General features: G+C 58.7%; 2 protein-coding genes across 16 annotated transcripts in view; one reads left to right on the top strand and one right to left on the bottom strand.

Moving 5' to 3' along the window:
* Positions 1-11,107, bottom strand: part of CEP104 (centrosomal protein 104) — a 34,764-nt gene extending 23,657 nt beyond the window's left edge. For 7 of the 9 annotated variants that reach the window (XM_074377597.1, XM_074377595.1, XM_074377603.1 and 4 more), the window contains exons 1-6: positions 10,889-11,107; positions 7,136-7,261; positions 2,773-2,946; positions 2,245-2,383; positions 642-704; positions 261-337 (exon numbers count right to left, since the gene is read on the bottom strand). In XM_074377597.1, coding sequence (XP_074233698.1) covers positions 261-337; positions 642-704; positions 2,245-2,383; positions 2,773-2,946; positions 7,136-7,248 — 566 coding nt within the window. In that variant the 5' untranslated portion in view covers positions 7,249-7,261; positions 10,889-11,107. Of the gene's footprint in view, positions 1-108; positions 231-260; positions 338-641; positions 705-2,244; positions 2,384-2,772; positions 2,947-7,135; positions 7,262-10,888 lie in introns of those variants that run through there. The other 2 variants (XM_074377601.1, XM_074377604.1) reach the window with 2 other exon arrangements.
* Positions 11,108-11,241: 134 nt separating this feature from the next.
* DFFB (DNA fragmentation factor subunit beta) lies at positions 11,242-25,456 on the top strand. 7 transcript variants are annotated; one of them, XM_045518583.2, is made up of 9 exons: positions 11,242-11,490; positions 13,321-13,376; positions 13,595-13,640; positions 13,910-14,066; positions 15,153-15,341; positions 16,165-16,244; positions 17,223-17,393; positions 18,901-19,001; positions 24,458-25,456. In XM_045518583.2, the coding sequence occupies exons 1-9, from the start codon at positions 11,368-11,370 to the stop codon at positions 24,690-24,692; spliced, it is 1,158 nt and encodes a 385-aa protein (XP_045374539.1). In that variant the 5' UTR covers positions 11,242-11,367; the 3' UTR covers positions 24,693-25,456. The 7 variants fall into 7 exon arrangements, with proteins under 7 accessions (XP_045374539.1, XP_074233694.1, XP_010955924.1 ...); XM_074377594.1 differs by having other exon boundaries at positions 11,475-11,490; positions 13,250-13,376; XM_074377593.1 differs by lacking the exon at positions 13,910-14,066 and having other exon boundaries at positions 11,243-11,490; positions 13,250-13,376; positions 15,181-15,341.
* The last annotated feature ends 345 nt before the right edge of the window (positions 25,457-25,801 follow it).

Raw genomic sequence — 25,801 nt, 5'->3', positions numbered from 1 at the left:
TCTGAGCACATCTTAGAACCTCTCTAGTAACACCTGAACACACGAGAAATGCAGTCATCTCCGAAGGTCGGGCGTGGAGGGTGCGCTAAATAAAACAGGGGACTTCACCTGCGGTGGGTTCAGGACCACCCTGTCAGTGGCTCCTCCAGCTCCGGACTCAATTCCGAGGCCCCCAAGTCCAGGGTCCTTTGGAGATGACTCACACTTCCATGATCCCAGGCAAAGCCACGCAAGTTTCCCGCCCTGCAGGGGATGCTTACACGGTGCAAGTTCCTTCGAGAGCTGGGTCCTCCGTGCTGTGTCCCAGGTAGTGGTCAATCAGCTTCTCCCTGGAGGCCTTGGGGAGAGGAAGCCCTGCTTACTGTCTCAGAGGAAAAGGAGCGACACAAACCCTGACCTGGAGACGACGCGGTACGAAACATCAGCGAGCTTCGACGACCCTGGTCCTCTGGAAGGACACTAAAATTCTCAAGGACAGTTTGATGTACAGCAGCTGCAAGAATGCCCTGCTAGGTATTCACCAGATGCTCTGATAAAGATTTTTAGGATGACACTTTTTGTGACAAAAATAAATGCTCCCCTCCCCTCCTTCCGTGTTAGAGACAAATGATCCTCTTTAGGAACGAACATCCCAAACTTACAACATCGCTTTCGTCGCTGACATCTGCAGGGTCTCCAATGATGTTTATTGCAACCAAAGCAACCTGAGAGAGAGTCGATCGATAGAAATTACGTGTGAAACGTCTGGTGTGACTTAAACTCTTTGTAACAAACTCTCACTGACCAGCCCTCAAATGGGAGGCGCACGTCACAGGGCGTGAGCTGGAAAACCTCACGCTCGTGCAGGACCACTGTTCACCACTCCTGTCAATCACCTCAGTCCGTGCTCTAATGCTGAACCCGGGGTCTGAAGGATGTTAAAACAATAGCTAAAAACCCTCCGACACTTTAACCCAGACTTGCCTTGAACTCTCCACTCAAGGTTAAGGATGGGGTCATCTCTCTACGATGGTGGTAAATTCGACAACGAAATGAAAACCCACGTTAACACAGCTGGGTTCGTCTCAGTCAGTGGTTCTCCCCGGAGGGGGAGGAGTCGCCCTCCCGGACCCCCTTCCTCGAGAATCACATCACTGCAGCTGAGCTAACAAGCGGGGATTATGGCGAGCACTTGCACGTGTGGGAGGGAGGAAGAGGCTCAGAATCACCCCAGTCAGCTGCCCACAGCGCTCCACCCCAGAGCCCCCCTTCCCCACCCGGCTCCGCACAGAGCTCTGCCTGGTGGGCACGCCTGCCGGCCCCTTGGACGGGCTGGGAGCGTCGTAAATATTTGTGCGAGTTTGCTCAAAAAAGATTGCTTTGGACACCGGTGATTTCCACTCCATTAATTATGCCAAAAAAAAAAAAAAAAAAAAAAAAAGGAAAAAGAAAGAAAGGGAGGCTGGGAGCTAGAGAGATCCTGGATTGCACATGACATGAAACGAGGTTCCCAATTTCTACCAGGGGCTGCCGCTCGCACAAGTGTGGTGGGTTTACCCGGAGCGGTGCTGTCCAACAGAAACACAGCACACATCGTGCGTGCGATTGTGAGTTCTCTAGTAGACACAGGAAAGGGTGTGAAAGAAGCAGATGAAACTGAGCTTAGTAACACGTCGAAGCCTAACAGCCGAGACAGCGTCACCCCCTCGCGCGACTGAGCCCAGCCGGCGCGCGGCCCCCGCGGCTGGACCGGCCCCGCTCCCGGCGCCCTCAGCCAGCGTGGCCGGGGCTCCGAAGCAAAGGGCGCGGCCGCGGGCCACCTGACCCTTCCGCACAGACACCCCCCCGCTGGGCAGTCTGATGCCAAAGGGGCTCCTCCGAGCCCGTCATGCAGTGAACTGGGTGCTCTTTCTAAAGCATAATGTTGTCGGCTGCTGACGTTTTATGCGTTTTATGACTCTGTAACAGATGCTAATGTAACTGATATTGCCTTGTGGACATTTTCAAATAATAATAATACGGTACTTTGGTACAGAAAATTCAGCTTACCTCGTTGAAAAGTGTTAAAATAGAGTAGCTTATGTTAGTGGTAATGGTTACATATACATATGTAAGCACAGTTTTAATTAATGTTTCAAAGGTAAAATATTCCTTTGTGTTGCTGGGAAACTTTTAAATGCTGATTAGATATTAAAACTAATACAGTAAGAACAAAAGAGTCTGAAACGCCGAGGGTGAGGACGAGTCCTGGGGGCGGCGCCTCACCTGGTTGTACGCGTTGTACTTGTTGACGTGGTTCTGGTGAAAGACCAGCTTCAGGAACTGCCCCACTGCGTCCACGTAAACGGACTTCAGTTCCCGGGCTTTGCAGCCTGTCTTTTCATTGTCACAGAGAGACACGTACCTGCAAGAAAAAACTCGACTCCAGAATCACGTTGATTCGGAAATAACGCTGCCCTTCTGTTCCCTCTGAGATCAACGGGTTTCAAGGAAAACTTAGGTTTGGATTGAAAAAATCCTAGGAAAAAAGCCGCAAAGTCAACTTCTAAACAGCGTGTCTTAGGACAAGTTCTGCATCTGGAAAGGGGAGTTGAACGCTGCTGATACAACGGTGGCCTGGCTTAGTAAGCACATTCACCACGAGGCAGGTGTTAGGAAATCACGCAATCTTGACCCACATGCAAGGGCCTAGAGGACGACCAAGAGCAAGGGGCAGTTCCTTAGCTTTCACTGCTTTGAGGTGGAACTGGCCTGGCTGAAAGTTGCCGCCATACATTCTGAATCCGTCCTTACCCAAGCCTTCGAAAGCGCTCGGCTGGGCGCGGCGCGAGGCGCTCGGGCAGGCTCTGGCCCACGTAGAACTCCACCTTGCTCGGGATCAGGCACTGGTGGGCCAGCAGCTGCAGCTTTCTCACTCGACACCGCTCCACCATTTGCAGAACAATTTCTTGTGGAAACTGGCAAAACCTGAAAGCAAACACACTTTGTTGTTTCCGCACGATCCCCGCAGAGGGCTTCTGGATGTCTGCACCCTGCTTCCATGTGACGTGGCAGGTCCGTGGGGCCGAGGCCGCGAGGCCACCAGCCCCGTCCCCGCAGCCTCACAGTCGGAGCAGGGGCTCTGAGCGAAGGTGTGATGGGGTCTGCCGCCCCCGGTGTGAACCACACTTTGAGCAGTTAGTTCGTGGTTTGAATGAAACTTCAAGTTAGTCACGAGTCACACATCAATCTAAAGAGGCTGTGCTGTGAGTCGCAGGATTTTCCACAGGAACCTAAATCCCCTTGCTTCCCAGAACCCTGAGCCGATGGAGCAGCCGTCAGTCAGCCCCGTGCCCCGCACACGCAGCGGCCCAGAGGAGGAGCCGCTACTCCTGCTCAGAAGTGACTCAGTGCGCTGGAAACCTCTCTCGTGGTGTATGATTGTGCCCAGGTGACACGAGCGAGCGTGTGTGGGGCTACGGAGTACCGGCTGCACACAGCAGTGGGCTGCCCAGGGCATCAGAGCGGGGAAGCACCGAGGACAGGCTGTTGGGAAAGGCCCTTCCAACACCAGTGTCCGACCCTGCATGAGCGCCCTGGTAGACCATCCACTGGCCCGCCTGGCCCCTCTCCCTCCTCTTCTCCCAGCCAAGCCAGCCTGCCTTTTCTTTCGACCCGATCGGCCTCCTCCCGACCTCACACAGACATACTCTAGGACCCCCTTTGTAGGGAACCCTCCCGTGATCCTGAATCCCTCCCCGGCTCGCAGCCCGTTTCTCAGCTGCCACCCCAGCCAATGTCACAGGTCACTCTTGTGAAGGCCACTTCTGACCTCTGTGATGCTGACTGTGACCTGCACCTCCCAGCCCTGATCTTGCTCAGCCCACAAGCCTGGCCCACCTGGCCACCCCTCCTGGCCCCTTCCTGCCTCAGGCTGCCTCCCCGTCCAAGCCCGACTGTGCCTGGACTCCTGCGTCTGGGTCAGGTGCCGGGCTCTCTGCTCCAGCAAGACCCACTGGAGGGGATCCCATCAGTTCTATCACGAAGAACCCCAAGTAAACACCACCTGTGTCTGAACCTGCGCATCCAGCCGGCAACCTGACGTTCCATGGACGCGTCCACAAGGCATTCGATGCGACAGACAAAACCCACCCCCGCCCAGCTCCCCCATCCCACCCCCACCAGCCTCCTCCCCCAGCTTTTCCCACCTCAGCAGTGGCCCGCCGCCCACCCCATGGCCCATGCCTGTCCTTAGCTCCTAACAGGATGGCCAGAGGCCCCCAGCTCTGCCTGACGGCTCCCTGCTGTGATGTGGTGACCTGGCTGCGGGCGGGCGGGCGGGCGGTCAGGGCAGAAGGAGGAAGGGCACAGAAAGGAACGTCAGGCTGGGCTAGGAAGGGCGGGTGGGAACCTCTGTGTGTAGCTGAGGGACACGGCAGGGTGACCGTGGGCTGAGCGGGCTTGTTCTGGGGCTGTGATCCTTGGGGTTCCCGGACACTTGAGATTTCAGAAATGCACAGGTTGTAAGGGGAGTGCTCGTGAGGCAGGAGGGCCGCCAGGGCAGGGGACCCGCAGCTCGAACCTCCAACACCCTCCCTCCCGACTCCGGCCAAGTGCCGCCTTAGACACGGGCGACACGTGCTGTGTTTAAACGCAAGGCACACGCGTCATAACTTGTGGTGAGACCACCCTAGACATGAGGACTCTTGGTAATCTATTGTGAAAAAAATCCTTTATTATTTTTTAAACAACCTCCAAAATTGTTTAAAGAAAATTAAGACAATTGACAAAATTTTCAAATTGTATTTTTTTGAAGTTGTGTATTTTAAAACCCTTTAAAAAAAAGGGCTATGACTCAGCTGTTCAAATGCAGCTTATCAAGAGTTTATAGATGAACCAGAAAAACCCTCAAGCTGATTAAAGGAAGAAACAACACACTCTGCAAGTGAACAAAGGGAAACCTCGTCTAAAGCAGAGCCGGGGGCCCTGAAGGGGGCTCTCGGGGGCGTCCCTGATCTCACTCCTGGGTGGGAAGCAGCTGGCTGCGCTGCGCCTGCAGAGGCGGACTTTCTCCCTGCCCAGCCACGGCCCGGCCAACGGGAAATGTCAGCCGCTGGGACCCTCACTCCCCTCCTGGGGGCTTTGTTCCCAGCAGCCCCTCCCAACCTCCTCCTTTTCTCCATAAAGTAACGTTCCTCTCCCTCCTTTGTCCCCCACATTTCCTGTGGTTTCGCCACGGTCTGCATGTTCCGAACTGCAGTTCCTTGTTGTCGTGAAGTAAGCTCACTTTGCTAGTAAGACCCCTGGCTGTTTGATTTTTAAGGCTGACATGACCTAAAAAGGCTGGTGTGTCATTTTTCAGGACAAACTGACAGCTCTATGTGTCTCTTGAGTTTTGCTTTTTTTTTTAATGGAGGTGCTGGGGATTGAACCCAGGACCCCGTGCGTGCTAAGTGTGTGCTCTGCCACTGAGCTCTGCTCGCCCTGATTTCTTTTTGAATAAAAATAATTTGACAAAAAGTTCCTGCCTGGAGGCTCTGGTCATTGGTGTAAACTTTGTGCTCTCTTGGAGAGGCGTGTCTCGCGCCCTGAAGACGGCAGGCCCTGTGGATTCCCGCGCTGGAGAGACACCGGAGGCACTTCCTTTGTGCCCTGTAAAGCCCCCCAGGGCCCCCCCAGGACAGCCCTATCAGGCCCTCTGACCTGGGCTAACAGCGCCCTGCCCTCCCTCGGGAGACTTGGTTTGAGGGCACTTTCCTTTGCCTTCGTATGATGCGCCTGACCTCAGGGAACACTGTGTTGAAGGCAGGAGACCCCAAGCCCAGCCCAGGATGAGTCTGAGTGGTGATCCAGGCGCAGATCCCCTTTCTTTGGGGGGACTGGAAAGCCTACTACTAAAACGAGGAGAGGGCACGTCCCAGAAGGGGCACCGTATCAATACAGGAAAGAATCATGTTAGTATTGCTCATATAAGTACTTCTAGAAACGGGGTCCGGGCCATGCGCATAAGCACCGAACAAGCCCATCTAGCCTAAAGGACCTCTTCCGGAGGGGGATGCAGGCAGGGGACGCAGGGGAATGGAGGACGTTCGCATAAAACCGTGGCCCCAGCTCAATCCGGGCCTCCGGCCTGGGGAGAGGCAGGACTGGACTGACTTGTGAGTGCAGGGGGTGGGTGTGGATGTGCCCCGGGCTGCCTGCGTGGGATGTTCCTCCCCCGTCCCTCCCGCCACCCAGGAGGCTGCCCTGGCTGGGCAGGGCGGGGCGCAGCTGGGGCAGGCCCAGGACGCTTCCTTGCCTGCAGATAAGGCCCTCGGTCCCAGTTATCAGCTTCAGCAGCAAGAAAGGGGCTGTCTACCCCTATCTGCTTACTCCTGTTTAATTTCTCAGTTCATTGAGAATGGAGCCCTAATTGTTGAGGCCCCTCAACAACTCTAAAAAGAAAATATATTTGAATTTTAAATAGGATTTACATTCAACTTTTCAGCAATACATCTTCTGAATAAAAGTAAGTGGCAAGGGTATGACTGAATTTAAACGTCATGCATGTTTACACATTTGTGAGTCTGGGACAAACAGCACCTTCTACTCGTTCTCGGAAAACAAGTCACGAGGAGGTGACAGCCCGGGAGGCGAGTGGCCTCAGGCGGCTGGCGCTGAGGACGTGTAGGGGGCCTGACCAGGCCCCGGGGCTTCTCAACAACTAACTCTGCTTTTGGGGAAGAATGAAGGCCTCTCAGGAAAACACTTAAAGGTTTCAGAAAAATACTTACTAGTATTACATCACTCCAGTAATGAGCATTTTTGAAGGTGTACAAACATTCCAGATGGATTCGAAAGAGACTTTCTGGGTCAAAGTCCCAAGCTACACGAAAGCCACCAGATGCAAAACCTCTACCACGGAGCTCAGCCAAGGGCGAGGCAGGGTCCCCCCCCATCCTCTGCACGGCACACTGCTCGGGCGAGCATAGGTTACTGCTATCAGGAAAAGGGTAAACAAATCTTTACAAACAGAAGGAAGGAAATCCAGGAGGTAACTAGGCTGGTGAATCCAAGGGGAACCAGACCCTCCAGTGGCTCTGCCGTCTGAGTTATAATAAAACTCAGATAACAAAGCGGAGGCCAGAGCCCGCGTGCTCCTAAGAGCCCCCCGCCCGCGGCCCCCGGCCCGGCCCACCTCGGCGACCTCCACCCGCTGACAGTCGGAGCGTGGACCATGAGTTCCCGGGCACTGAAGCCGTCTTCGTGTCCGGACGAGCTGACAACCACGAATCCAATCTTGTGGGGCATTCTGCACTCGGGGCTGTTTATGGGAGCAGGAGAGACAGCTTTCAAATCAAGGAACTCAGAAGCACGTAACACTGAAAGTGTTTGTTCAAAGTCATTCACGACCTGGCCAGGACTGTCCCGTCACTTTGAAAGAGTCCAGTTTCTTGTTAAGTACTTTTTTTTTTTTGTATTTATTTAATGGCAGTATTGGGGATGGAACCCAGGACCTCGTGCGTGCTAAGCATACACTCTACCACTGAGCTATACCATCCCTGCCCTCTTGTTAAGTACTTTTCAAGGCACCTCTAATTCCACATAAGGCATCAGTTAACTTACCTTAACGTCTTCCAAATATATGTCCAAAAAGTGTGGCCAGTGTTGTTTTAACTATGCCCCTCCCAAAGCTAAGCTTAAGTCCTAACTCCCAGGACCAGTGAATGTGGCTTCATTTGGAAACACGGTCTTTGCAGATGTAACCAAGTTAAGGTGAGGTCACACTGGAGTAGGGTGGGCCTACTCCACCGTGACTGGTGTCCTTATCAGAGCAGAGACAGGGACACACATGGACAGGGAGAAGTCCATGTGACAAGGGCCCAGCAGGGAGCAACGCACCTGTTGGCCGAGGACGGCCGGGTGGCAGCGGCTGGTAGGGCAAGGACGGGCCCCCGGAGCCGTCAGAGGGAACTGGCCCTGCACACCCACACCTTGCTTTTGGACTTCTAACCTCTTGAATAAATTTCTATCGTTTTAAGTCATCCAGTTTGTGTTACTTTGTTACAGCAGAAACAAGGTTTTTTGCTAAAATATGAAAGCAAAGTTGTTCCTATCAGTTAAGAAATTAATACAACCAGCGTGTTAGTAAGCCACACAGAAGTAAGGGGAAGGGGGCGGGTGAGTCAACAGCGCCCTAACTGCTGCATGAACACGCACGGCCGGGGGCGCCGGCCCGCGGCCAGAGCGCCTAGTGCGCAGCCGCGCCCCGGGGCCGGGCTGGGCGGCTGAGTCTTGGGAGACGTTTAAGTGTTGGCTGAGTGATTGTTTTCTGTCATGACGTGTGAGTGACCCGACTTGGTTCATAGTTACACACCTTCGTTTCGAGGGCGGCTGTGGCGATACCTGGCTTTGCCTGCTGCTGCTTTGAAACGGCGCCCCAGTCGCAGTTTGCCTGGGTGACTCTGCCCTCCCCAGGCCCGGATGTGCGGGGCCGACGCCCCCTGCGCTCCTCAGCTCCACGCCTGCGGGGGCACCGGTCCTGGGCTTGGTCGGTCCACAAGTTCCACATCCCTCCTCAGTAACTGGTTCAGGGATGGGGACATGAGAACAAGACCCAACAAACAGGACCAATGTGACTCGATACCAGGACTTTGCTGGGGCCGCAGCCATAGGATAGTGTTGGCCGGAGGCTGCTGGAGGCCACCACTGGGAGATCCTGGCAGAGGGCAGGGCTGCTGGGGGGAAGTAGTGCTGAGAGGCAGACACGCTGTGGGAGCCTCAGGATTTAAAGACCAAACAACTCATGGACTCCCGTTTTCTAGTCAATAAGCCAATCCATCCCTCTTCAACAGGCCGACCTGCGTGAGGTGTCAGTACGCAACCAACGGCCCTCGCTGACACGGGGGCAGGCTTCTCCACAGAGGTCTCTGGGGCGGGACACACTGTCAGCTGAGGCTTTTCGGCATTAGGTAACATGTGAGCACGCCCCACATGCAACCTGCCTGCTTCACACACTGGTACACGAGCTAGGGCTTCCTTTGACTTACTGAGAACCTGAAGAGGGCCAGCTTGGTAAGTGTCGGCAGTGCTAAAAGCAGACAGAGACCATTGTCAAAGAGCCTGGTTATTTTCTGCACACAGCCCGTCACAGGATAGAAGAGGAGAGCTAAGCCAACCTGGAGATGCTGAAGTGCAGACACAGAAGACGGTGGGCGCGAGCTCCCCCGCAGCCCACTGCCCGGCCGGCTCCGCGCCAGGAACAGAGCCGCCCCGCCCAGCCTGCAGCGCCTCCTGCGTGCTGGTGCCCTGGTGCCGGGCTCCGGCCTGGACTGACTCCTCCCTCGACCTCCACCTCCCCCCACCTACTTCTGCATCCTCCCCTCCCCACTTCCACCCATGGGGCGCCACGTCTCATTGGTTCTGCCCTGGAATGGTGACTGCACACACGCCTTCTTCTGGCTGTCACAGTCTTTTCTAGAAAACAACAGCCAGGTCTCCCTCCCTGGAGGACCGCTCCTGCCTGCTGAACGTTCCTCCTCAAGCCCCATCTGCTCTTCCAACCCTCACTTCTTGTCAGGGATTGTCAAGCCCAGCCAAACTCACTAAAGCTCAGTGCCACATCCCTGTGCTGGGGTTCTCCACATCCTCTGGTCAGCTTCAAGAGTAGGGCCTGTCACTTCCTATCCCACCTCGAAAACGGTAGGTATCAATGAAATATTTTCAACTGAATGTGACAATGTATCTGGACATTCTGAGATTTGAGATACTGTTTACCCTGCTTGGCATGTGTCAGACTGACGCCCTTACTCGGTACGCCTGCTTGCAGATGGGCATGTGTTTATACCTTCATGACAACTCTGACACCCTGACTGTAGAGACCAGGAAACTGAGGCACAGAGAAGCCGATGCCCAGGGCCATCTGGCTATGAAGCCACACAGGCAGGGTTTGTCCTAAAGCTGGTCAGGTTCCAGAGTTTCAGGTCTTGACCAACAGCCTCTGTTATGGTGCAAAGACTTAGAAACAAGACCCTTTAAATCTGAACAGAGGATGTGTCCACAACTACACTATGTTGCCTCAATAAATTCAAAACACAGGGCTGGCATTTAGGAACCAGGCAGGAGACATGTCAGGGAACAGTAGAGGCAACCTTATCACCTGGGTTTGGGTATCTGAAAAGGATTCCTTTTTGGCTGCATCCTTCCACCTTGTACCCTAGGGCCCCCTTTGTGTAAACCTTCAAGTATTACAAAAGATACTTGGGGTGTCACTAAAGGACACTCGTATTAGGCTCTGTAAGAATCATCGCTAACATTTTGCGGAGAACCAAAACTCCGGTGAACGCGGGGCCCCAGCCGCCCTGGTGCACAGCGGTCCGCATCCCAGAACACGCGCCGGACCGCACCTCTCCCCGGGCAGCGGTCACGGCCCACGCGCCCTCGGTACGCACGCTGGTACGGGGCGGGGTAACTTCTGCTTGTCACTATGTATCAGGGGTATTGATACCGCGAAATTACATGGAAATAGTTTAGCAACTTCCAAACCATCTCGCTACAGGACTGGGAGACAAAACTTGCATCCACTTTTCTTCTCAAGAAAGCGTGAATGTGACACGGTTACATGATTTTTGGTCAAGCAACCGCAAGGCTCGAAAGCGCCTCCGAGAAAACCCGAAACACAAGAGCTTAAAGAGCCCGCTCGTTCGCGTCCCGCCGGCACGGACGTGGGGTCGCCGTTCTGTGGGAGGGCGGCTCGGCCCGCACCGCCGCCGAGCGCGGGAGCCGAGCGCAGGCCGCCGGGGCAGTGACGCAGCGCGCGGGCCGCGCCCGCCGGGGCCGCCGCTCGGCCGGCCGCCCGGGGAGGCCTCCGCGGGCCCGGGTCCGGGCCCGGCCCCGCCGCCCCGCCGCCCCGCCGCCCCGGCCCGCACGGCCGCCCCGCCGCTCCCCGTACCTGTCAGGACGCCCGCACGACCCCGGGGGTCTCCGCCCCTCTCCTCGGCGGAGCTCAGGCGGCGCCTCGTCCGCCGCCTCGGGCCGGCCCGCACCCCCGAGCCGCAGTGGCGGTGGCAGAGAAGGAATTGCCCAGGCGGCCCGCGCCCACCGCCCGGGCCGCGGCCGCCGCTCCCATGACAACCAGGCCGGCCCGGTCTGGCCTCCGCGCGTGCGCGAACCCGCCTCACTGTGCCGCGCCTGCGCACAAGGCGGAATTGTTCTGCCGCTTCCCGCGCCTTCTGGGTAATGAAGTTTCCGCAGTGCGGCGCCTGCGCACAAGGCGGGGTCGCGCCGCCGCTTCCCTTGGACTTCTGGGTAATGTAGTTCCCGGCTGGGGGCGGCGCGCGTTCTTGATTCCCCTCGGTGTAGCACATTACGCGCCGAACCCCGGCGCTGCCAGCTAGGCCGGTGCACCCCTCGGGGCTCGAGGGTCTGAGGATGTCTGCGGTGACTCAGAAGCCCAAGACGTTCAAGCTGCGGGCTCTGCACAGCCAGAAGAAGTTTGGGGTGGCGGGCAAGAGCTGTGAGGAAGTGCTGCGGAAGGGGTGCCTCCGTTTACAGGTGCCCCGCAGGGCCGTGGGCTGGGGGACTGGGGGACTGGGGGCCTCCGCTTGCAGGCGCCCCTCGGGGCCGGGGGCTGGGGGACTGGGGGCCTCCGCTTGCAGGCGCCCCTCGGGGCCGGCGGCTGGGGGACTGGGGGCCTCCGCTTGCAGGCGCCGCGGGCCCGGGAGCCAGGGGCGTGCCCAGAACGCTGCTGGTGAGATGAAACAATGCTGAGCTGTCGTCTTGCACCCTCGGGACTGGTGGAGCTCAGGCTGCACCGAGCCACACAGTGTGTCCCTGAGTCCTGACCTGGTCACTGGGAGGGGACACTGTCCATGTCCCACAGGTGGAGAACCTGAACCTAACCACAGCTGACGGCCACGTGCCGGTCCCTGGGCCCCTCTGGCTTCTTCTGTGGGTTGTGGTGGAGTCCACATGCAGCCCTGTGAATCGGGTGCTAAGACCCTCATTTCACAGATGAAGAAAACTGAGGTGCCGAGCGACTAAGCAACCTGCCATAGCTGCAGAGGATTGGCGGGCATTTAAACCCAGGACTGGCTGAGCCCAAAGCCTCTTAGCAAAGCCTCTGTGAGGGCGGGGGCTACCACAAGCTGGAGCAATTGGAGTCCTCTGGGGCTTCTGGCCATGCCTGGTGTCTGCAGAGGTGCTGCGTCTCAGCAGGTGGCCCTAGTGAAGCCTCTGCCCCAGCGCTCAGGTGCCCACCTGCGTGGGAGAAATTTGGGGAGAATAAGAGATGCTGCTTTTCCATCTCAAAACCAGGCAGTGTGGGAGACGTCCGGGCCCCAGGGAATCCCCATTTCCTGTGCTGTGGAGGGGTTCCCAAAGTCCCTCTCTGGCCCCTCAGCCCCAGTCAGAGCTGGGGGACTTTGTGGAGGGACCTGGGACAACATTTCCGTCTTTCTGACCGTGAAGGTCAGTACAGCTCTGGCCTGAGATTCAGGGACCAGTTCCCGTGGCCGCCGGTTAACCTTCTGCGTGCTCCGGGGCACAGCCATGCGGCCCCTCCCCTCCTCAGTCTCCCTTGGCGCAAGATGAAGGGGTTGTGCTCAGAGGCCTCTAAGGGCCCTTGCACACCCCCGTTGTAAGGATTTCAGCTCACATTCTTGCCCTTACTGTGTTACTTCCCTTGGCTGGGCTTAGACCAGCTGGGGTTGCAAATGTGTATGTGTGTGAGGTGGGGTGAGGGGAGGAATAAAAATTTACTGTAAAAATTCTTAAAACTGATCGGAGTCAAGCACCAGAGAACTCAGCAAGTTAACAGTCCCAGATGCTGGTCACAGTCCCGTAGACAGAGGCGGTGAGTCGTCTTCAGTAAGATGTCCCCTTAATTAATCAGTGCCCAGAGAGAGACGTGAGCGGGAGGTGCTGCATCCTGGCACCTGTCGGGCAGTGCGGGTGTGTTTACAGGCCTAGTGGAAGCAGTTAGCCGTCATTTCGGGAAACCCAGGCTTGGATTTTTAAGTGCCTGGGAGGGGCTCGTTCTGAAGGAGTCCGAGTCATGACTCCCACAAAGCAGTCACCGCCATGTGTGTATTTTTGTAACTTTCCACATCTTAGAACAACCTGCAGTAGGGGCCCTTGTTTTGATGTGCTCTGTGCCCAGAGACAGCATCTCAAGTGTGAGTCTTCAGAACGTAGTTCCTCCCTGTACACTGCGAGGGCTGCAGGTGGAAAGCCCGTATGTTGCCTGCCCACGGTGGGCCCACGTGACCCAGTCCGGCAGTGCCTGCCCTGCTGTCCCCTCCCCTCCCCGCAGCTGCCCGTTCCCGGCTCCCGCCTGTGTCTGTACGAGGACGGCTCGGAGCTGACCGCAGATCGTTTCTGCAGCATCCCAGACGGCGCGGAGCTCGTGCTTCTCACCACTGGCCAGACCTGGCAGGGCTGTAAGTGGCGGGGACCCTGGAGGTGGGCGGGGAACTGGTGGGGCTTTGGAGGTGCTGAGGGTCTTCCCCGGGGGTGGGGCATCAGCTCGGGAGGGAGGGGTCCCCATGCTCTGAAGTCAGAAGAGGGAAAGCCAGGAGCCTGGATGTCCAGTTGATTGTTTGCTGTGTCTTTTTTCCTCTTTAAAAATGTCTTTTTGTTTTATTTCTGTTCACTTGAGGTGTCCTAGTAACTCCCGAGGGCAGAAGGGAGGCCTCTGGCACTGGGTGAGGCGGACCGGAGAGGGCGGCTGCTCTGCTGCGGGGCTTTCTTGGGGGAGGGCTGGTGGCTCCTGTCACGCTCGGTGTCTGGTCTACGTCGGTGTTTGCGGACACTCTGCCTTCGGGCGCACGTTGAGGCTGCCGCGCTGGAGCCGTGCTGTCAGAGGTGGGGGGGCCATGTTGGGTGACAAGTGCTTCTCCGGAGCCCTAGGCCAGTGGCAAGGTGTGTGCACTTCCCCCAGGAGGGCTGCCTGGCTCTCTGGCTTCCGTTTCAGGAGATGCTTCTGGTGCCCCGGGAAGGACACAGAGCTCCGAGGACTGGGACGGTCCTGCCTCCTCTGCCTAAAGGACAGAGAAGGTCTAAGAGCAGCGGAGGTGTGGCCTCGCCCCTCTGCTGGGACTCTGCGGTCTTCAGGGAAGGTGACACGTCTGGTGTGTGCTCCAAGTTGCAAGCACCCTTCCTCTGTTGGACCTTGTCCTTCTAGAAAATTCCATCTCAGTAAAGTTGTTAAAAAAAAAAAAGAAAAGGAGCTGCACTTTGCTTTCCAGAAAGGCAGCCCTGTCTTGTTTGCACAGCTGGGGCGGGGCGGCCTCCCCAGTTCTGGGCGCCTGGCTGGTTTTGTTTTAGCCCTTCTGGGGGGCGAGCGTCTGGGGGGCGAGCGGGCACCTTGACTTGTGTTTCCCTCCCGGCTAATCGTGCTGACCACCCTCTCGTGGGCTGGTTTACCCTCTGAATATCCTCTTTGGTCAAGTGCCTTTTGTCTGTTTTCTAAGTGGATTTTTTATCGGTCAGTTTTGAGAGGTTCCCCCTAATCTCCTCTGGATCCCAGTCTGCTACGGGGTCGGTGGTCTGCAGATATTTTCTCTTTCTCTGCGGTTTGTCTTTTCATTTTCTTAACAGGGTCTTTCACGGAGTAAAGGTTTTTCATTTCGTCCCTTTTTTGGTTTTCTTTCATTCCCATGCTTTTGGCGTTCAGTCTGAGAAGGTTTCCCTAAGCCCTAGGTCTCGGAGGTTTTCTCTGTCTTTCTGCTCCGATTGCTATGATCACGTGACTTTTCTTTGTCAGCCTGTGGAGAGTGGATGGCACTGGTTGGCTTTGGAGCACCGAGTGTCCCCGTGTCCCCGGTATGCCCGCTCCGCCTGACCCCGGTGCTCGCTCGGGGGCTCACCGCTCTCGGGCGCGTGCGGAAAGGCTCCAGGGACAGGAGGACAGGGCAGGGTGATCAGACATGAGGTCTCCAGGGGGACCCAGAGACAGCAGACTTAACTTGGAGGAGGGCGGCAACTCGCAACTCGCTTGTGTGGTTTCACTTTCCAGCTCGTGCCCTGTTCCCTCCCCATTTGTCCTCTCACCACCCCCGGCCTGGGCAGCCAGGCCCAAGGCCCTGAGCACCGGGCTGAGGGAGGTCAGGACAGGGCTGGGCGGGGGTGGGGGGGGCACGCGGGCATCCCTGCGTCTCCCCGAGGTGGTGCTCCGAGGACTGGTGGCCTCTCCATTTGTTCCCCCTCGATGGCAGATGTGAGTGACATCAGCCGCTTCCTCAGCGTGTTCCAGAAGCCGCACGCAGGGCTCATCCAGGCCGCCCGGCAGCTGCTCTCCGACGAGCGGGCCCCGCTGCGGCAGAAGCTCCTGGCCGACCTCCTGCACACCGTCAGCGAGAACATCGCGGCCGAGACCAGGGCCGAGGACCCGCCGTGGTTCGAAGGTGCGTGGAGGACTCGGGCCTGGAGGGAGCTGAAGGGGGCGGGGCGGGGGCTTCCTCAGAGCCGACCTGTGGGGAGACCGGGTCTATTTCAGCTCCGAATGCCAGGGGCTCCCTAAGTGTGGGGCCAGAGTCCGGGCAGCCCTGGGACTGGCCTTTTTGTTTTTATTTATTTTTCGGTTACGGTAACACCGGCATAACATCTTCATCGTTTCTAAGCATGTTGCTCACTGACATTAAATATATTTACATCGTTGTGTGACCATCCCCACCATCTGTTCTCAGAACTTTCTCATCTTCCTAACCTGAAACTCTGCCCCCGTTAAACACTCACTCCCCGCCTCGCCCCCAGCCCTCCCTGTCTTAGTGAATGAGACTCCTCCAGGGGCCCCGTGAGAGCGGGGCCACGCGGTGCTTACGTCTGTGCCCGGCCTCCTGCGCTCAGCACCGTGTCCTTGTGGTTCCTCCATGTGGTAGCGGGCGTCAGGATCTCCTTGCTTCTCAGGCTGAGTGATATTCCATTGCGTGGATGGACCACATCTTTATCCATTCACTTGGGCTGCTCCCACCTTTGGCTTGGCCTGCTGAGCCAGGTGGAGGCAGCCCTGAGAGACTGCAGCCCTCTTGGAGAAAGGGCCTGGAGGCGCCGCCGTGCTCCACGCAGGTGGACCACAGGTCCTTCCCAGACCAGCAAAATCCAGAGACAGCAAGCCCGTCCTGGTCAGGACGGCTCTAGATGGAGCAGAGCCGGCGGCCCTCACGCTCCGCCCCTCCTGGGAGAGCGAGCTGCCTGGTCTCCAGGCATCTCGTCTCTCTCCTCCGGCAGGCTTGGAGGCCCGGTTTCGGAACAAGTCTGGCTACCTGAGGTACAGCTGCGAGAGCCGGATCCGGAGCTACCTGAGAGAGGTGGGTCCCCGCTGAGGCCGGGTGTGCCGCTGGGCAGGTTTAGAAGCGGGCTCTGCTGTCGGGACTCTGTTCCCAGGGTGGGCGTGGACGTCGGAGGAGCACAGGGCGGTGCGGGTGCAGGTGTGGGTGCGGGTGCGGGTGCTGGCGGACGTGAGCCAGCAGGACCATGTGCCCAGCAAGCTCCCCACCTCGCGCTCCGCACAGCAGGTACTTGGCTCCCACCCCTCAGAGTTCCACCCCTGGGGTCCCAGATTTTGTCTTCCTCCGCTTAGCCTGAGCTCTCCCTGTGGGCTGGGACCAGAACCCACCTGTGAGCTCTTCATCTGTCCAGCAGTTCAGTTTTGATGTGAACTCATCCCAAGTAACCTTCTTGTCCACCGTTAGCTCTGACAGACGCCACACGGAAGTAGGGGGCAGTCGCTCTCTGTTCCCGGCTCCCCTCTCCCGTGGCCACCCTCAGGCTCCTCCTGCTGCTGAGAATGCACCTCCTGCACTGGTGACCCGGCGGCGTCTCCAGCATGTCATTCACGACCCCTGCTGGGTGCCCGCCCTCTGTCCTGTACTGGCCCATGTGCTGTCCAGCTGTCACTCCCGCTAGGCCAGGCGGTCTTCTCGCTTCTGCCCCAGTGCTCAGCACGAGCTCAGGTGCACCCCGAGGTGCGCGGCCTCACCTGCGCCTTGTGGGCAGGTGGGAGGTGATGCCCGCTTCCTCTCAGGTTTCTGGCCCCAAAGCAGCCAGGATGCCTAGAGCTTGAGTTTATCTGTGTACTTGTGACCAGAGCGCCATCTCTAGGGCCCAGAGAAACTCCCCAGGGTCAGACAGCCACTGTCGGTGTGAACTCAGACCCCCGACCCCTGACCTCAGGGCTGTGCTGGGACCCACGGGGCAGGGGCTCTGAGGACTGTAGCGCTGAATGGACTGGGAGCTCCGCCCAGGACTCGTGGCCAGCGTTTGGCGATGTCCCTTGCTTCTTCCAGGTAACCTCCTGTGCCTCCTTGGTTGGTGGGGAGGCTCAGGAGGAGTACCAGCGGATCGTGGGCGCCATGTGCCGGAAGCTGCAGGAGGCGCGGTACCATGGCAGCTACTTCGACAGAGGGGCTAAGGCGGGCGGCCGGCTCTGCACGCCCGAAGGCTGGTTCTCCTGCCAGGTGAGTGGGGCGCCTTCCCTGGGGCTACCCTGGCAATGGCCTGGACAGGTGGGGTAGCCCTTGTGCGTCAGCTCAGCTGGCGGGCACCAAACGTTAGTGGTGGTGGAATCCCCCTGGGGGCTCTGGGAGGCTGCTGGGCCCCACCTGGAGCTCCTGTTCCAGCAGCTGGGGGTGGGGCCTGAGAACCTGCATTTCTAACGAGCTTCCCAGGTGATGTGGATGCAGGTGCAGGGCCCTGCCCTTGAGAACTGCTGCGGGGGCTGAGCAGGACACACTGGGCAGGAGCAGGGCGCCGCCCAGGTGTCAGAGGAGGGATGCATTTGTTTGGGTGGCTGAGAAGTGTTCTGCTCTCCTGGCTAAGCCTTCTGGACGAGAGAGCCCAGGGGCTGCAGGGTTGAGGCTGGACGTGGCGTTTCGGGCCCTGGTAAAGCCTGGCGCCCTGCAGGGTGTCACCAGCCAGATGCAGCCTTCTGAGGGTTGGGCTTCCTCCAGGACAAAGCTGCGGGGGCATCACTGCGCCCTGGGGCTGGGCCACTGGCCCTCGGGGGAACAGGCAGAGGCCGACGCACCGCCCCTGCTTCCTTCCTGCTGCCCTCCCTGCTCTCCCATGTGTGCTGGGCCAGGCCTGGTCCAGCCTCCAGTGCCGCCGGCATCGGGGGCTTTGGTGAGGGCCTGGGCCGCGAGTTGTCCATGTTTATAAGGTTCCTTTCCAGTGCAGTCCCCTCCTGCCTCTGGTGGCCTTCCTAGCGTCACTGAGGTCATCCAGAGCAGGGCCCAGGGGCGGGTGTGGCCTCCCTCCCCCTGACAGGCTCCTCGTGCCCCTGCCTGGCTAGTCCTTCCCTGGGTGACGGGCCCTGACTGTCCCAGCACTGCTCCTTCCCGACTCACTTCACGTTACCCCGTGTGACCTCTCGCTCCCGGGACTGTGACCTGAGCCCCTCAGCATCAGGGGTACAAAGACCAGGCCTGCACCCCGACCCCGGCAGGCTCTCGGTCAGGGGCCCGTAGGCAAGTCGGCTAGGGGGCTTCGTGCAGGGGGTGCTGTGAGGGAGGGCGGGCCAGTCTTCTGGGTGGGGTGGAGCTGGGGGCTTCAGGGAAGAGGTGACGCTTTAGAGCGCCCCTGCCGTCCAGGGTCTGTGTGGGGTCACGAACGCGCCAGGAGCCCGTGGAGGAGACAGGGAGGGAGCAGGTCATTCCCAGCCCTCGCTGGCCGCGGGCCTCCATTTCCCACAGGGTGTGTGTGGTGGTGGCTTGGGGAGGCTGCAGGTGTGGGAGGCGTGCAGTGAGGAGGCTGGCGTCCCTGACAGTGGGAGGACCGACTTGTCCCCACTGCAGAGTCTCACACTGGGGTGACGAGGGGACAGGGGTGCCGTTCCATGGCAGATTCCTACTTGCCTGAACACAGACTGTTTCTCGGGCCTGAGCCCTGACTAGGCGCCCCGTCGTGGGGGAGAGTGTGGGAGATGCTGCCCTGCCCCGTGGACATGACCTTCCTCTTTCCGCCCAGGGCCCCTTTGACGTGGATGACTGTGCCTCCAGACACTCCATCAACCCCTACAGCAACAGGGAGAGCCGGGTCCTCTTCAGCACCTGGAACCTGGACCACATGTGAGTGTGCGGTGCACCGGCCGCCAGTGCGCGGGCCCCGTGCCCCGGCACCTCGTGTCCCCCGCGCCCAGCTCTCGGGCGGCGGACTGCCCGGTGTCGGGGGCGTGCGGCGTGGAAGGGGCTGCGGGCGCCTGCCGTGCTTCCAGGCCTAGCCCGTGTGGGGCGTCCCTCAGCGCGGCGGGCTCTGACCCCCGCCCACCCCTGTGGGACCCTGAGCGCCCCTCCCACTGCCAGCTCCCGTCCGTGGTGAGGTGTGGGGCGTTTCCTGCTTCACACAGGGTGAGCAGGTCCGGGCTGTGAGCGTGTCCTCGCTCATTCCGGAAAACGGGCGGAAGTGGAGGTGTTGTTGTAACTGAGACGCTCTCCTCGCACACGCAGCTGAGCCTTGAGCAGCGGGGGTTTGGAGTGCGCGGGTCGCTGCCACGCGGCTTCTGCAGCAGTGCGTGGTAGGTGGAGGGCTGCACGGTGCGTGTTGGTCAAATCCGTGGATGTGGAAGCACAGATACAGAGGAACCGCGATGGGGGAGCCCTGTGCACAGAGATCCGCCTCTAGAATTACTCACGGACCTCTGCCTGCGCGGGTGCTGGCTCCCAACCTGCCCCCTCTGCCCTCGCGAGCGTCGCCGGGTTGCTCTCGAGCGGCCCCGGCCACGCGCTCGCTGGCTGTGTGAGCGCACGCGCCCTGCGCTTTGTCGCCGCTTGGTTTCGACATGCGTCTCTGCATTGTCCCTGTGATGGCGAGAAACAGATTCTCCGGTCCGGTGGCCTGACGGAGGCTGAGTGTCTCCTTGCGTGTTTGTGTTCTGTGAAGAGGCTGTTGCTTCCTTTGCTCCTTCTTTATAGGGCTTCGGTCTTACTAACTTGTAGGACTGCTTTACACGTCCTGGATGCTAGTTCTTTGGTGGCTTTTTGTGATACAGGTATTTTTTCCACTGTTCAGGCTTGTCTCTCAGTTCTGTGCTGATTCTGATCACGCCAGGTTTGAATTCCAGCGCGCTGAGATGTGTCTCCTCCTTTCTGTGTGGTAGTGCGTCCGGAGCCATCCTGCCCTCAGTGGGGTCCCGGGGGCTTCGCGGCGCCCCCTCCGGCCGCGGGCTGTGACCAGCCCTCCTGCCAGGACCACTTTCCTCCCTCCAGGACCGCCTCTGCCTCCTCCTTCACTTTGTTCATTTTGCTTTTACTTTTCATCCCTTCTGTCCACTGTTTCAGGCCTCTTCTTGCTGCTTCTTGAATTTGCACCTCTTTCGTGGTCTAACGTGTTCATTCCAGGTCTGCTTCTAGCTGCTTCCCGCGAGTGCGGTCATTTTATTGTTTAGGCCTAAGGAGTCTGTCATTTCCATCGTGATGAGCCGGTTAGAAGCGGGCTGAGCGTCTGAGCACACGTGCGTTTGCTTTCAGTGGCCCCGTGGCCCCGATTTCCGCTCCTGGTGGCCTGCTCCCTTTCGTGACCCTTCACACCTCGTCTTAGCCTGGAGGTGGCGGCCTGGCGCGTGCACGGGGCTGGGCCCCCGCGACTGGGCGGAAGCTGGTCTGGTGGCTCTCAGCCCCTTTCCTGTGACCTCGGTGTGTCAGGGCGTTTGGACTGAGTGTCCTGTGGGTCGTGTCAGCTTTTGTTCTCTCAGGGCCTGGGAGGGTCCGGCATGAGCTGGAGCCCCTGGCTGCGTTGGGGCCGCCGCCCGCCCCACGAGGTCGGGAATTGACAGGCTGGTGGCGGCCCTCCCGGTGTTGGGACAGCGTCTGGCCACCAGGCCGCTCAGTCGGTATTTGTTGAGTAAATAGTCAGTGTATCTGGACTTATTTTAAGCACTGTATTCTGTTCTTTTTTTTTAATTAATTTTATTTCATTATTTTTAACGGAGGGACCGGGGACTGAACCCAGGACCTGGTGCGTGCCAAGTGCTCGCTCCACCACCGAGCTGCACCCTCCCCCTTAACCACTGTCTGCCCAGTTTCCTGGTCACCGTCCTGCTCCCTTCTGGCCTCCTTGGTGCTCTCTGTGGGTTTAGCCGCATTTTCTTTCCCCCCGAGCCCATCACCCCACCTTCCTTTGTTCTGGAATTCGATGTTTGCTGTGTCCTTTGGAGGGGCCCTGGAGAGCCAGGCACATCGGGGGCAGAATCGCGTCCTCCTCGCCCCCAGGCCCCCTGGGGTCGTGCTAACATCACACCCCGCTGCCCGTGAGCGCTGCGCAGAGTGCGGGCTTGCCTGGCGGTCACGGTTTCCGTGTTTGCACGGCACTCAGGTCCACTCCCTGTTGACGCCGAGTGTCCTGAGGGCTTCCTTCACAAGGGTCTGGGGGCTGGCGCCGCTCAGTCTTAGAGAGGCCCCGAGTGCTGGCTGAGGTGACATGAGTTTTGGGCTGGCAGCCACCCGGCCAGCAGGTCTTTGAAGCCCAGACGCCGCCGTCTTGTGGCATCTGTTCCTGACAAGGCTGCTGTCATGATGTCCCCTTCCTGCCTTTTCTGTGGCCGTGTTAGATTTTTCTCTTTCTTTCTGAAAATGACATGCATCTAGCTTAGATCTTTAGTTCAGATCCTGAGTGAGACTTGTCTCCTTTGTTCTGGAGACGATTTTCTCAAGTTTGGGCGACCAGGTCAGCGTCGGGCAGGGCTGCCCTGACTCTCCGGCCACACTTGGCACCTGCTCCGTGCGCAGCACCTGCTTCTGCGTGTTCCCAGCTCTGCGCCTCGTCCCAGGCCTTCCTGCCGTGGACCGAGCTGTGTCCTCTGCATTCATCTGCCGAAACCCTTCTCCCAGGCGACTGTGCTGGGGACAGGACCTTCCGGAGGTGGCCAAGGCTACATGAGGCCCTGACCTGATGAGGCTGTGGTCTTACTGGGGGAGCGGAGTCTCTCTGCCGCGTGAGGACACGGCGAGGATGCAGCCGTCTGCTGGCTAGGAGGGGATCTCACCAGGGCCCGGCCGCGTGGGCACCCTGCCCGCCGACTCCAGCCCCCAGAGCTGAGAGGGTGCGAGTTCCCGTTGTTTAACCTGCCCGCCCGTGCTGCCTCGTCTGCCTCATCTGCCTCAGAGCCGACTGATGCTCGTCCCATACATTGAGCGCCCGAATGCCCGCAGCAGCTCAGGCCCTAGTCAGCCCCCCAGCACACACTCCCTTTCTGGAAGTGCTTGGGGTCATTTAAAAAACAAAGCAAGCCTTTTCATACCAGTCTGCTTTCATTATTTTTATTTCTTTTAAACCATTATGATCATTTATTTCAAGCATGTTTATTTTATGGTTGTGTAGTAAAGAACTTAACTGTGCCCAAAGACAGGTCTGGCCTTTGCCCCCGACCCTGGAGGTCAGCTCTGAGCCCTCGGAGTGTCCTGTCTGCTAGGGGCTTCGTTTGCCTGGGCGGCCGGGGTCACTGGACAGTCTAACAGTGTGAAGAGGGTAGGGGCTTTGGGTCACATGATTTCAGCTCGTCCTGGGCGGGGGCACTGGGGGTGAGGTCAGCTGTGTGGGTGGGAAACTCTGCTCACGTGACAGAGCCCCAGTAAAGACTCTGGACCTCGGGGCTCGGGGAGCGTCCCTGTCTGCTGACTCGTGTGTGTGTTGTCACCAGCACTGCCGGGAGCAGTGTCCCTGCCTCCCTGGGGCTTCCTGGACTCTGCCCTGTGCATCCCTAATCTCGGGTGATTTTAATTTGCATCCTTTTGTGGTCATAGACTGTAACTGTAAGTGTGACGGCCCTCAGGGGCGTCTGAGTCCTATCAGTGCACCAGCGAGCCCGCGGGCGGTCTCGGGCCCTGAGCGCTGCGGTCAGCGGCAGAGGGGGGTCTGTGTGAACCCCACTAGCTCGGGGGCCCAGGGCACTGCCGTCGGCTGCGTCCTCTTGCCTGTTGCAGTGGGTCGCGTTCCACGCGGTTTGTGTGTCTGGATGGTGAGCTTGTCCTCGGTGGGCGCTGTTTCCTGTGGGCAGCCTTCTTGAGCTGGCTGTCCCCGTGCCCCTCCGAGTGGCTCTGCGTTAGTTCCCACAGATGCCCGGCTTCCAGTGGTTCTCCAACAGCCACGGGTGGTTCTTGCCCGTGGTTCCCATTCTGCTGGGCAGCGTGACGTTGGACGTGTGCCCGCGTAAGAGGTTCTGCGGGTCCTGGTTTTCTGCGATGCTGGAGGACAGTTACGCGAAGGGGGCCCCTGCCCGGCACCTCCCGGTGTCTTTTCCTTGTGCCCCCAGCCCTCCCCCTGCATCCGGCTTGGCCACGTGACTCCAGCAGACAGGAAGCCGGGAGGCCTGGTCCCTGCCTGCACGTGGGGTGTGGCCCTCTGCGCGCCACCGTCGCCACGCCAGGGCCCTGACCCCCTTGGGGTGAAGGGCCGGCTCCCCCTGCCAACGCCCCAGCAGAGCTCAGCCACGTGAGTGGGCCGGGCCAACCCGCGGCAACCACTGCGTTTTAGGGGGCTGGTTGTGGACATGGTGGCTTTTCCTTCCTCCTCCCCAAGCCCAGGACACCCCTCAGCCTCTCTGTTCCGCCTTTAACGGCTGGAGCGGGGGTCTCGCGCCCTTCTCTCCTGGCTCTGCCGAGACGGGAGACCCTGGTGAGCTGCTGGGGTGCAGCCCCGCCCTGTGCTCCCACGTTGATTCTGTGTCTGGCGGTGGGTGGGGGGGGCTCTTCTTTTTTTCCATCTCAGATATTTACTCATTTCTAGTTCGGCATTTCTCTGCGATGTGGGGGCAGCGATCTACGTGCCAGTCTGATCCCCGTGCTGCCCCAGCTCCCCTCACCGTGGCGTGTCCGAGTCCATCCCGTCAGGGTGCCACCTTTGACTCTTGTTCCTGGGAGGTCTTTTGAGTTGTTGTTTGTAAGTGAAGCAGGCTTACACAGGCGGTGTCGTACCTGCTTCACTTGTCATAAAAGTACCAGGTGAGGCTTGGAAAGACAAAGTCGGACCCTTAGCCGTCGTCGTCTCCGGGGAGGGGAGGCAGGAGTGAGATGGAAGGCTGTAGTCAGAGGTGACTTCAGCTTTACTTGTAAGTTTGCATTTAAAACATGTTCGTATATTGTTGTGTGATCTTTTGGTATCTCCGCACATAGATAAGCGTGGAACCAAGGAAGCCAAATAGTTGTTGATAAATATGATGATTTTTGTTTCTGTGTGCTTCTCAGTATCTTAAAAACTATGCAACCGTCTACTTTTCCAACGTGAGACGGGCCGGGGGGCCTGCATGGGGCTCTGCCAGGCCAGCTGGGCTGGCGGGTGCGGCTGTGTGCAGGGATGGCGTTTCCACCAGCTTGTGCGGGAGTGTCCCCCTGTGCTCGTCTGGTGACAGCTGGCTGGTCCTGCTCTGGCTGGGATGGTCCCCGAGCGGTCCCTCTTAACCCTTCCCCACCTGCCTTTCCTGGAAGCGGCCAAAGCCTGTTTGTGTCTCCGTGAGCACGCTGCACAGAAACCACATCTAACCATCTCCGAGGTTAGCAGAGAACCAGCCTGACGTCTCTGGCCGTCCCCGCAGAATAGAGAAGAGGCGCACGGTGGTGCCCACGCTGGCCGCGGCCGTCCGCGGCGCGCAGGGCCGCGAGGTGGACTGGGAGTACTTCTACGGCCTGCTCTTCACCTCCGAGAACCTCAAGTTGGTGCACATCGCCTGCCACAAGAAGACCACCCACCACCGCCGCTGCGACCCCAGCAGGCTCTACCGAGCCCGGGCGGCGCCGAGGAGGAAGCGGCCGGCCCGCAAGCGCCCGTGACACGGACTTGTCAGCGGTGCCAGCCGCCACTCCTGGGAAGAGCTTGCCGAGCTCGCCCTGCAGACCCTGGCTTTCCGCGCATTTCTGAAGCTGCTTCCCGACCTCTGCGAGCCCAGCTGCCAAGGACGAGTCTGGGCGCTCCCGGGAGGCGCGGGGTCGGGCGCGGCCCGCTCCCGCCTCCCCAGTCGGTGCCCCTGCCTGCCTGGCCCCTCGGGCTCAGGGAACCTGCTGTTTGGGCTTCAGCTCCACTGTGTCTCTGCTCTCAGGGAAATGATGCTCCATCCTCTGACTCTTCGAAGTGCTGGGGAGAGTTGTAGGGGGGCCGCCGGACCAAAGGCAGCTGTGTCTCTGTGGGTCAGAGACGGTCAGACACTATTTCATGTTCGGCCTTACACGGCTGCGTCCTGCAGAACCGCGCGGCAGCTTCAGGCGTTTACGTGAGAAACGGGAAGCTGGCTGTCAGGTGGCATGAGGCCGTGCCCAGTGTGACACCAGTGTCTGTCACTCCACATGCTGGTCGTGCGAAGCCTGTCACAAATGGACGCACCGCCTGTGCACAGCAGGGTTCCCGGGGGGCGGGGGGGCGCGACTGGCTCAGGAAGGACTAGTGTTCTAAGGCACACGTTTTATAGTACTTGAAGTTTTTGAAACGAGCATTTATTTCATGTTTTTAAAACTTACTTTTTTAAAGTTACATTTTGTAGTATTTTAATTTTTACACTTACTGTAAAATCACAAAAAGCAATAAAGATTTTTAAAAAATAGACATGTCTGAAAAGTTTGCACCCATGGGGAATGACGAAGTTAAGAAGGAAAAGAAGGGGTCTGTGGCTTTTAAAAATGTGACCCAAACTGTTCTGTTAAATCTTCACTGAAATACGGACACACTTTAGAAGGTGCCAGTTCTGTGCAGAATTTGAGAAGTCCTGCCTCAGGTCCCTTCTGTGTGACAGGGATGTGAACCCAACCCCACAGCCTTCAGGGAACGGCTGGCCCCTCTCTGTGGCCGATGCGCCTCTGACAGCTTCCTTGCAGTTCTGAGGGCAACTCAGCAGGGCTGGTACCAGGACCCTCCCCACCTCCACGTGGGGCTCCTGCCCAGCCCTCAG

The sequence above is a fragment of the Camelus bactrianus genome, chromosome 13 (genome assembly GCF_048773025.1).
Source record: "Camelus bactrianus isolate YW-2024 breed Bactrian camel chromosome 13, ASM4877302v1, whole genome shotgun sequence".
Classification (NCBI taxonomy): domain Eukaryota; kingdom Metazoa; phylum Chordata; class Mammalia; order Artiodactyla; family Camelidae; genus Camelus; species Camelus bactrianus.
This window is presented reverse-complemented; position numbering and strand designations above follow the sequence as displayed.

Bases quoted from the DNA above. Each gene is read 5' to 3' on its own strand.
- DFFB (XM_074377592.1), top strand. From the start codon at position 12,992: ATGACTCCCACAAAGCAGTCACCGCCATGTGTGTATTTTTGTAACTTT. The intron at 13,377-13,594 runs GTAAGTGGCGGG...TGTTCACTTGAG, and splicing joins TGGCCAGACCTGGCAGGGCT to GTGTCCTAGTAACTCCCGAG. The intron at 16,245-17,222 runs GTGGGTCCCCGC...TGCTTCTTCCAG, and splicing joins TCCGGAGCTACCTGAGAGAG to GTAACCTCCTGTGCCTCCTT.